The sequence below is a fragment of the Athene cunicularia genome, assembly GCF_003259725.1.
Source record: "Athene cunicularia isolate RWA chromosome 4 unlocalized genomic scaffold, athCun1 chr4_part3, whole genome shotgun sequence".
Lineage (NCBI taxonomy): Eukaryota > Metazoa > Chordata > Aves > Strigiformes > Strigidae > Athene > Athene cunicularia.
In genome coordinates this window covers 4,465,401-4,476,912 of record NW_020799100.1, presented here as the reverse complement: position 1 = coordinate 4,476,912, position 11,512 = coordinate 4,465,401, and the positions used below count along the sequence as shown (strand labels likewise).

At 37.1% G+C, this 11,512-nt stretch overlaps 1 protein-coding gene across 4 annotated transcripts in view; it reads left to right on the top strand.

The window, feature by feature from the left end:
* The first annotated feature begins 1,323 nt into the window (after positions 1 to 1,323).
* TBC1D8B (TBC1 domain family member 8B) overlaps positions 1,324 to 11,512 on the top strand; it is a 36,177-nt gene continuing 25,988 nt past the window's right edge. For 2 of the 4 annotated variants that reach the window (XM_026848486.1, XM_026848485.1), the window contains exons 1-5: positions 1,324 to 1,345; positions 4,626 to 4,736; positions 8,511 to 8,629; positions 9,261 to 9,486; positions 10,415 to 10,655. In XM_026848486.1, the coding sequence (XP_026704287.1) occupies positions 8,564 to 8,629; positions 9,261 to 9,486; positions 10,415 to 10,655 (533 nt within the window). In that variant the 5' untranslated portion in view covers positions 1,324 to 1,345; positions 4,626 to 4,736; positions 8,511 to 8,563. Of the gene's footprint in view, positions 1,346 to 4,625; positions 4,737 to 8,510; positions 8,630 to 9,260; positions 9,487 to 10,131; positions 10,155 to 10,414; positions 10,656 to 11,512 lie in introns of those variants that run through there. The other 2 variants (XM_026848487.1, XM_026848488.1) reach the window with 2 other exon arrangements.

Sequence of the window (11,512 nt, the reverse complement as noted above, 5' to 3'; positions counted from 1 at the left end):
GTGGTCACCTGGCATCTAGCCAGGGTCAACCCACCACAACTATCTATCACAAACTTACTTGTTTTAGAGTATTTTTTCCCCTTTTGTTCTGCTCTGATTAGCCTTTGGATTCTTCAGATTGTAGAAGTGAGCAGTTACTGCCAAAATGAAGCTGACTAGCTGCAGAATATCACTTTCTGCTGCTGCCACTCAGGCCTTTTACAGTATTTTCAAACAACTTCTTTTTGCAGTGATGTAAATAGAGAGGGAGAACTCAGCTGTACCTTAAAGTGTCTACTTTTCAAAATCCTTTGTGTAATGGAGCTGACCAGTGTTGTGCTAATAGAACATTTCTGTTTGCAAACAACTCTTACAGTCATAAATATTTTATGTCCCTTAACACTTCTAATGTAGCAAATCAGGAGGCTGTCTGATCTAGTTCTAATATAATTAATTATCAACCTCAGAGGTACTGTTATGCATTAGAGGAGAGAACAGGCTTGTGCTAACTTTGCTTCAGAACAATAGTGCTCTTTTAAAAAAAGACAACAGCATGTTTTCTTTGCTTCCAATTCTTCATTGGTAAAATGGAACTCACGTTATTCTGTTTGAATTACACTAGTCCCACAAAGGATAGGAAGTAGTCAGGTTGCATACATATATACATATTTTAAAATAAAGAAGATTGTCAGCAATAAAAAAGATGTAACTGACAGCTATAAATTAAGTCTTTGAGAATGTGGGTTGAAAATGACACCCCACCCCACCCCCTAAAAGCATGAATATTAGTACTCTCTTGATGTACTTGGTGAAATAAATATAGGAGAACAAAGTGGTGTTGCCCCCAAATGGCAAAATGCTGAGCAGTTATTTTCATGTAACATATTGGCTTTATTGCATAAATTGGTACAACTGAGAGCAAAATTCATTGCTGAAATGTATTGGTGCATGCCAGTGCAGCTAATGTTGATCTTTTGCTAACCAAGTGTTTTAGAGACTTGGGAAGAATAAATCCTTATTTCAAAGCTATTCAAGATTCCTTGCCCTTTATTTTGTTTTCTAGGATATTTAACCTTATTTATTTAAGTATCTGGGGTATTTCCCAGTAGTTTTATTCAAGTATCTGTGAAGCTGAAAATATTTTCTAAAAGCTGAGCTCTTTCTCTGTGTAAATGTGTATCACCTTCTGTATCTACAGCTGAAGTCATTCCCTGAGTGAGGCAAGAGGATGGTTTAGGTGGAATCCCCAGTAGAAACTGTGGGGCCTAGCTTTGAGCAGAGATGAGAGTAGATGACCTTCTGTAGGCTGTCCCTAAAATTGGTTGTTTGAGAGCAACATGTACTGCATTTCATCAGTGAGGGATTGGTAAATATGGCCCGAGCTGCTCTTTCCCCTTGCCTCCCTTATGGAGATAATGCTAGTGTCTGGGCTGAGCAGTTACTGATTCTTTTATTACCTACTCCTTTATTTTACAATTATTATCCTTGTCATTATACAGGTGAATTTTAAATCTTTGCAACCCTGGAAAGTGATTCATTCTTCAGCAGGCTTGTGTGAATGGAGCTAGCAGAGTGCCAGCAAACTGTTTAGTAGTCTTACTGGCCTGGTTGAAAATGATTCTTGATTTCCCACTGGGAAATAGCAATAAAAGGGAGTGCTTGCTGAGGAGCACCCAACAACTTCTAGTTATGGACACGCTGACTGATAATACAGTACTCAAAAAATTCACAGCTCATAGAGCACTTCCAGGACTAGTGTAAGAAGGTGAGACTAATTCCTCGCAATTATGCCAGTCACCATAGCTGTGAAATTAATTCATAGTGTATGGAGTATTTGTCAGCTTAAGCACAAACCTGTAGTCTGTATCACATTTCTGGATTAAGCAGCACTGACTAGTGGAACTGTTGAAGTGACTGATACTAACCTGACGCAGTTTACTGTGTCTAAAATCTAATGACCTTCCAAGCAGATGGAAACTGTTGTGGCATTTTGCAGAGTGCTGCGTTCTAGTGCGCTGTTATAATCATCCTCTCAAGCTGAGCAGTTGCATCAACCTTACAAATAGTGACTAATGTCCTTGTACTGTATATCATAACAGAAAATGATATGAGAATTGTGAATGAAATAAAATGTTTGCTGAAGCAAAGCCAACTTTGAGATGAGCTCAGTGTTATGACTCATTCAGTAAGCCAAAGCTCTTTAAACAGACATAAACGTTACCTATTGAATGGCTGACTTCAGTTAGAAACTACAAAAAAATTCTACTTTCCAACAGTAATTTACAGTCTATGAATCACAGACAAGACAATATAGTATTTTTGATGGATGTAATGTTCTGGTCTTTGAGGGTTTTTTGTGTTTTTCATTATTATTCACTTCTTTTTTGAAGAAGAAGAGAGGCAAAAGCATTCTGAAACTTGGATAGCCACATTAAGGTAGTCAGACAGGCTCTATGCTGAAAGTGTATCCTTAGGAAAACTGTACTCTGAGGATGATTGTCTAAACTTCTCGGTTTTGTCTTACTTTGCTTTCTTGTATTCTCTCACAACTGTTATTTTTCAGAATTGGAGAGGGGGTTAATGGAAAGAAAGTGGAGCAAGAAGTTCCAGAAGCCAACCTAAAAATTCTGAAGTAACTTTTGAGGGATGCGTTTGAAATGACCTAGATCTAATGCTTCTATGTAATATTAAAAGCCTGAATAAAAAGATAATTTTCTGTTACCCATGGAAGGGTACTTAGAGGTACCATAAGTGATATATTAACTTTACATACAAGCTCTCTAGCCTAATGGAATATTTTGGGGAATGCCCTGCAGCCATGATCTCAGGGGGTTTGTGGAGCAGACTTTACAACATCTCTTTGGCCAATTTCATCTTTCATATTTTTGGGGGTAATCTCTGCTCTTATTTTGCAGCTCTTTCTGTAGGATAGTAAAAGCTCTGTGTGATTGCTTTGGTAGCTTTGCTTTAGTTGAACTTTCTGTTTATGTGGCCACGCTAGGAAGATGGTAAGTATACAGGAAGGAAGCATGAGGTACTATTGCTAGTATTTTTGTTTCTGTTGTAGCAAGAAGAAAAAGTTTTCCTCATGCATCAGAATCCAAAAGCTTTTATCTTTTCTGTATGAATTTTTCTTCTTTTAGAATTCCCCAATTCTTAGATTTGAAAGGAACTTTTAAGACTGTGATGGTTTGACTCTGGCTAAATGCCAGGTATCCACCAAGTCGCTCTATCACTTCCACACCCCCACCACCCCCACTTTTCCCTTGTTTTCTCAATAGGGTAAAGAGGGGAAAGAAGATAAACTAACCCTTGTGGGTGAAACAAAAGCAGTTTTAATATAAGCAAAGCGAAGCAAAAGTCCGCACGCAGCAGCAAAAGCAAACAGATTTAGTTTCTACTTCCCATGGACAGGCGATGTCAGGCCTTCTCAGGAAGCAGGGCTCCAATACGCGTAGTGGTTGCCTTGGAGGACCAAGGGTGACCCCACCCCCTTCCTCCTTTCTCCCAGCTTTATACTGAGCAGACGTCATATGGTATGTAATATCCCTTCGGTCGGTTTGCGTCAGCTGTCCTGGCTGTGTCCCCTCCCAAGATCTTGCCCACCCCATCCCGCTAGGAGAAATATCAGAAAGAGCCTTGGTGCTGTGTAAGCACTGCTCAGCAGTAGCCACAACACCAGGGTGCTATCAACACCCTGCCAGCTCCCAGCATAAACCACAGCACCGTGAGGGCTGCTATAGGGGAAAGCCAATTCCAGTTCAGCCAGACCCAGTACAGCCCAGTATGGGCTAATTATTTTTATTCCTGTGCAGAAAGAATGATTTTGGCAGCCAAGATAAAATGTGTACTAATTTTCTCAGGAAACTTTTTGCTCCCAGTTATGGAGAGATAAAGTATGTCTCATTAATTAAATTAGTATATTTTGATCTGAACTCGGTTTAATAGGAGCTAATTCAATATCTATTGACAAGGAGGTGACATGGCCATTGTATCTGGGCTGTATAATCTATATGGGAATAATGCACTTTATGTAATAAACTTATGCATGTGATGGTAGGATGAAATATTAGTGTTCCACACTTGATGTAGGAGTCATCTGATAGGCTGTTTATGAAGAAGAGCAGGCGTTTTCTAGCTATAGTGTGGTATGAGCAGCAAAACTTTTATATGTACAGGAAATGTGATATGGTGTTCTCATGTAAAAATGGTGGGATTTTCATAAAAATCAGACATAATGGAATTACTGTATCCTAAGAGCTGTTTCCTGTGACTGGAAAATGGAACAACAGTGACTGAGTAAGAGGTAGTTCAGTTACTGCTTGTGCACATTGAAGGCTAGGAGCTACCATGTTATGTTTCAGGTTGTCCTCTGGTTTACCATACTACATGGCTGTTGTTTTCAAGGGGTCATCTCAAAAAACTCCTTTACCCTAATTTTGTGCTTATAATGGCTTTTACTGGATCAAAATATCATCACCTCCCAAAGAGTTTCTTCTGGGAGCACTTCTTGCTTTACTTATTTGTGCTTCTGAGTTCATTAATCCTTACTTGGGTAGGATTCTTATTCAATAGGAATCAGAAGTGAGTGTACATTTCAGAACCTTAGTTTCACTATGCTGTCTACATTTTCTTAAACGCAACAGGTCTTCTTGTGGGAACATTAGATGCGGTGTTGGATTCTACATCAAAAGTTGCCCCATTTCGCATCCTGCATCAGACACCAGACTCTCAAGTCTACTGGTCCATTGCATGCGGTATGTACTATGATTTAGAAGCTAATGGAGTTTATAAAGTGAAAAATGAGGGTACAAAGCACAAGATCCATTTTTGGGTTAATCCTTTCACATCATTATTCATTCCTGTGACCTCTAACTGGTTTAAAATTATTTGCAAACCTGTGATTGACAGTAGTGTGTGGATATATCTATGGACTCTTCATATTACAACTTCAGATTACTTGCTTTCTGCAGTAGTCCATCTAAGTACTAAAGTGCTCTCTTAGATTACCAGAGGCAAAATCTTTTATTCGGTAAGCTGCAAATTAACTTGGTACAGTTCAGAATGACAGGGATAAATTGACCTGTGGCAGTACCAAGTGTGCTGTAGGTAGGAATAACAGGAGCTGTTTATCCTAATTGTTTTTCTACTTTATCTTTACTTGTTAAAGTGAGCTGGGTTTCTAGTCATGGTCAGAGCTGAATTCTTCCTCATATCTGTTGTTTTCATCCTGTAAGAAGTTCATTCTCATGTTATGTTGCTAATCAGTAGGAATGGAAAAGAAAATTGACCTTGAGAGTGGAGTATGTGATTTTTCTGAGAGCATGCTTTTTGATAGTGTGCATGGGTTTATTTTTTGTGTTCTGTTTTTTTTGTTTGGTTTTTGGTTGGTTTTTTTTTTATTATTATTTTAAGTTTTGCAGCTTCTGAAAATAAAGATTCCTTTATACAGACTGCTTAACCACTGGGTATCCGAAGAGACCTGTATTCCAAAAGTTGAGAGGATGCTTTTATTCTTTAGATGAATCATTGTTTTTTCTTATGAGGCATGGTCTTCTCGTTATATTAAAATGAATTAATATTGTCATGTGGTCTAATGCTAAAAAGTCACTGTTGTGGAATCAATCTATTTCTCAGGCTTATTGAAAACTCTGTAAACATCTATAATTACAGTGAAAAAGAACCATATATTTTAGTTTATTTTTCCATGCTTTAATTTTTTTTAATTAGTAGTGTCCATGAACGAAACAAGTCTCTATTAGACTTCTCTGGGCTCTAGGCCTTCCTTTTAGCTTTCTGTGGTAAAAGATGAGCTTTGCAGGCAATCTATCATTCTGCAAACACATGCATGAGTAATTCCACTGGCAAGTACTATGCTGTTGTTACATTGGATTTTGCTATTATTGCTTTATTATGATTCGTCATTGCTTCACCTTAAATAAAAAATGGTGCCTCTTGCTGTTTAGTTAATAGTTTGCACATTTCATGATGTAATACTAATCTGCTCCTGTTCACGTTCTGCAAGGACTTATTTGAAGGGCAGTAGTCAGTGCTGGAACCCTTTAGTAATGATTAAATGTAATTCTTGACATGCCAGTTTGAACAGGCAGCCTTATAAAGTTGATAGAATTTGAACAGCTTGTAAATTGGTAGTAAATAAAATTTTAGGACTCCTACTGAAGAAGTTAGAACTGATGGTGACAGGCTATCAAAAAGATACTTTGATAAGTATGTTGGAAGTACAGTCTGGGGAATTCTAATGCCAACAGGTCAGCCCTTGGGAAAACATAAGGATAATCTTTGCCTTAGGACTGAATTTATATCAGTTCTGTGTTGCATTTATATACATAAAGTATACATTACAACAAAAGGCCACATAATATAGTTGTACGTTGTATTAGAAAACAGATTGTTCCTTCTGTGAAATGAAGAAATTGAAGAGACTGCATTTTGTTCCTGCTATTACATATTAAGGTTCTAAAACAGTGCTCCTAAATCATTTAATATTTATTAAAAAGTTTAATCTTTACTGTGTTACATCTGTGCCTCTGATTCACACTGTGACTCAAATAATTGGTCTACACTTTTAGTCTGTGAAAAATAATTAGTTTGTAATTTAATTGCTATGTTAATTACTCTTCATATAATTTTTTGAAGTGTTGCTGCAAATCCACCCTGTGTGGTGCAGTCTAACTATTTAACCATTTTTAGAACAATTTCTATTCATTCCCAAGGCAACTTTAACTAATTCTGTGGGGTCGATTGTAAGTTGTTTAATTAGTGTTTGCAAAGTAATTTGAGAAAAAAGAAATCGTTCAAGGTGTGTTCTTGCTTAGGGGTATTGGTAGTATGTGATTACACTGACTGATTTTATTTGTGCGCATTCCTGCGGAGGATGAAATTGCCAATTAATTTATATTCTAGAATCTCTTTATTCAAACCTGTGTAAGTTCTTTCTTTACCTCTCCCTGTCTCCTGCCATCTGGTGGGGAGCCACCTGTCTTTAAAGAACTGGCCCGGTATTGAATTTGTTGGACCTCTACTGTTGTTTCACTAGTTGTCATCTCTGCTCATTACCTATTACCACTTGCATAATTTGTAATTGAGTATGTGAAAAGAATAAGATGAATTATCATAAGAATTTTGAAGTTGGCCTACCACATTTCTCTAGTTATAAAAGTAGCTAGTAAGTAAGAGTGTTCCTTTGGCTTTGAAGTAAAACATTAATCTAAATGTATTTCTGGAAAGTTCAGGTGCGATAGATTTTTCTTTGCTATAAAGTTGCAGTGACATTTACCATATAATAGGTGATAGCTGTCTGAAACCTATATTAAAAAGCAGTGTAAAGTAAGTAAAGTAACAAGGTTGTCTTCTCTCTAACATGTTTGAAAATGCAGTATTTATATTTTTGGAACATTGAATTTTATCTTGGCTCTATGGTTTCTGGTTACTTGGTTACTGATGACAGTTTTTTTAAATTACTCCTCTTGCACATATGTAATGAATATGTAATGTCCTTATTCCCATGTGTTTGAGTCCCAGAGGGTCCAGAATAAAAAAATACGAATTCTGGTGGTGCCAAATGTTGTTTCAAGAATCGTTCAGCTTGTATGAATTGGTGAACCTTTTTTTCTTGCGTCAGGAGTTAGTTCTGATATATGTTTTCCCTATGGGGTGCAGCTCTGCTTCTGTCCTCCTGTAGAAGCCTGCAAGTGCATGAAAAAAAAAAAGTGTTGTTTGGAATTAAATAAACAGAACTTTATTGTAGGTAGGATAACATTGTTTCCTGAATGATGGTTGCCTAAACTTTAGTGTGGTTAGAAGCATAGTTCAAATATGACTTGATAGAGAATGAGATGAAACCATGACTTATACTGAGCACAAGCAGCAACTGATTGTTGGAAGCAGCATAAATGGTTGTTTCAAGTATCCAAAGAGAAATCTTTGCTACCTTCCTGGTTACAGTGATGTAATCTTTACATCCTCACCCTTGTTAGAAGGGGTTTTGCACAGCAGGTCTAACTCTTGGAGTTCTGCTCTGGAAACTGTTGTGGGCCAGTGATTGAAGCTGAGGATATCAGAAGCTCAGATTTCATTTTCTTAGTCTCAATTTGATCTCACATTTCCCATCTTCTGGACTTTTAGACTGGGATTGTCCAGTGATGCTCTGCCATCTGTGTTGGGGGAGGTACTGCTGAGCTGAAGGAGCTGTCAGTCCAAGTTGGGCTTCAGCACTGAGCCACACAATGTTGACAAAGTTGAGATGCTTCTGGATGAAAAGGCTAGAAATATAGCTGCATAAAGGGCTTGAAAGATAAAAACACAGCAGGGCACGCTTTTAATGTGCGCCAAATACATTTTTAGTGTACACAAGAGTTGGATGATAAATTTGAGACTTGTGATTTGGACTTGTGTATCTAAATTACTCTGTGAATTGGGAATTTGCTAGGTGTTCTCTTGGTTAACATTTTTAGTGAAATGATTAAAGTCTGTCCTAATTTTAAATAATATTAACTTTCTCTTTCAATCAGGATCCAGCAGAGAAGAAATAACAGAGCACTGGGACTGGTTAGAACACAATGTTATGAAGACTTTATCAGTATTTGATTCAAATGAAGATATTACAAGCTTTGTCCAGGGAAAGATAAGAGTAAGTAACAGACACAGGACATAATTAGAAAAGGCTAAGTATTTTTGTATTTTTGTTTTTTATAAAGGTTCACAAATAATATGTCCTCTTTAGAATATCAAAGGACAGATCCATAATGCTACATACTTCTGTTTGAGTAGTATGTGGCTGTTAACTTCCACACAATTTAATGTTCCTGTTTATCTGCCTCACAATTATGTAAAGTTGTTTGACATAAACTCTTCTTGCTAAATGACACACCAGATAGTGATCTTTAGATAGTGGTCTAAAACTGCTGATAAATTATTTCACAATAATTTTAATAATGCCTGGGAAGTGTGAAGGTGCAACAGTTCACTTCATATATGCTAAATATTTAGCCCAGGAATTCTTGTAATTAAGTGAGGAAAATGTATTTATTTCAGAAGAGGAGATCTGGGAATGTGGGTCTTGCCTGAGTTGTGTGGGAGACTTGGTGGATGAGTCTCAAATAGCACATTTGATTTGTGACCTGTGTTTTGATCCTCAAGACTGTTATTCCTGTGAAACTTACTGTCCTTTTAGGAGAGTGCTGCACTGTACATATTCAGGTGCATATATGACACCCACCCATGTGGATGCATATGTAAAGTAACTGGTTCTTTTGTTTTAGGGTTTGATTGCTGAAGAAGGAAAAGGTTCTTTTGTAAAAGAAGAAGATCCCGAGAAGTTTCGTGAAGGTCTTATGAAGTTTGAAAAGTGTTTTGGGTTACCAGAGCAGGAGAAGTTGGTTACCTATTACTCATGCAGTTATTGGAAGGGCAGAGTGCCCTGTCAAGGGTGGCTTTATCTTAGTACCAACTTCCTTAGCTTTTACTCATTTTTGCTGGGAGCAGAAAGTAAGTAAGCTTCAATACTAAGCCTAGTCCATTCGCATTTTACTACATATTTTTCAGACTTGGAAGAATTTTTCCTGTGTCTTAATGGAGTTATTTTACCATGTGTCAGATGTCAACGTAGGATAGAAAAAACTGCAAACATAAAATACCTTATGGAAATGAATACATTTGTGTAACTTGCTGCACAATGTCCATAGTTTTCTTCCTCTACATAAGCTTCAGCGAGAAGGCAGACCTCTTGCAGTTGACTGTAACTGAAAGTTGTCTGTCATCTTAAGTTCATGCTGCATGTTAATTCAGTCTGTGAGGATTGCAGTTATTTCTTCACACACAGACTTAATATTTCACATGGGTGCACTATGTACTGGTGATAATTGCACAGGTCTTTTTTTTTTTTTTCCTGTGTAACATTTGCATGTGTTTGAATTGTCCAAACGCCTCTAAGAGTGTGAGCTGTAACTGTATTTATCTGAAAACTAGAAAACTTAAAGAAAGTAGGATCTTTTCTGATCTGATTTTCATTTGTATTGGGAAATGTCATACCTAATGGGCATGGTTCCTCTAAATGATCAATTTACTTCAAGATGCCCTATTGGTAAACTCTTGAAGTAGGGTAGCTTATATGATGGTGTTTGCAATTTGCAGTTTCACATGACAGCGAAGGAAAGGTGATGTAAGTTTGTATTTTCATACAGGGTGTGTCTTTAATGTTTTTCTTTCTATAAAACTTTTTCTAATGGAATTATTTATAGGAATTGTGAGGTAGTATTTTTTTATGTGTGTGAGTTTGTAGCCCTTTCCAAGTGTTTATCATTTAACTGTATTGCTTAATTATCTTTTATTGGTGCTGTTGACTACTATTCTTTTTTAATATGAGGGTAGCAGCTAACAAGAAGTTACTCACATCTGCTTATATTTGTATTTTCAGTAAAACTTATTATCTCCTGGGATGAAATATCAAAACTTGAGAAGACTTCCAATGTGATTCTGACAGAGAATATTCATGTGTGCTCCCATGGGGAAGATCACTATTTTTCCATGTTTTTACACATCAGTGAAACGTTCCTTCTCATGGAGCAGCTGGCGAACTATGCTGTTAGAAGACTTTTTGACAAAGAGACATTTGAAAATGATCTAGTCCTTCATGACCCCCTGCAGATCACCAAGAGGTAATGTATTACTTAGGGTCTATCTGCTCTGGGCCCAGAGACAGACTTTTTTAGGCAAAGGGGAAGAAAGTCCTTGTCTGAAGGAGATAAGTAGATGTCAGCAAAGCTGGTGTTCCCTTAAACAAGTGTCTCATTAAAATTTGGGTTTGAAACAATGTGAGGCATTGTAATTTGTTGTTACTTTGCAGTATCAGAAGTCTACATGAAGGCAGGAAGTGATCACATCTTCAGAGCAGGTCTTCAACTATAGGTTTGAATTTTTAAACAGCATTCTAGCAGCATTTAGGATTAGAAAATTAAGAATAAAGTTGCAGTGTCTCTAGAGAGACTGATGAGGAAGGAGAAGGTGGAGAATAAATCATTTAATAAACATGTAAATAATAACTGCCTGGCTTTTCTGCCACTGAAGGTGGGTGATAAAATCAATGAGTTGCAGATGAGTGCATGGCTTTCCTTATTTATGGCAGTATTTTAGGCAGTAGAAAAGTTGTGTACGTTAGTAACCTGATGGTTGGAGTCCTTCTTTCTCAAGGAATGTGTGTGATTATTTCCTGTAATTTTCTAGTTTCTCTTCAGTTCTGGTTTCTGTTGAAGCAAATGTCACCTTTTCTTCAGGGCACTGTCCAAATCCTCGCTCAAATGTTCAGGTTTTGATATGTGGACCTCAGCTATTTACTGTTGAAAAGTAACCAGAAAAAGCAAGTGTGTAGTTAGGTAGTTTGAATTCACATAAAGGGACTAATTCTTTGTCTGCAAATCAGAAATTAGGATAAAGCATTTTTCTGATAATTGTTCCTACTTAAAGCTCCATGTACCTGTGATTTAAGAAAAAAAAAATCTATTTAGTTTCATAGTAC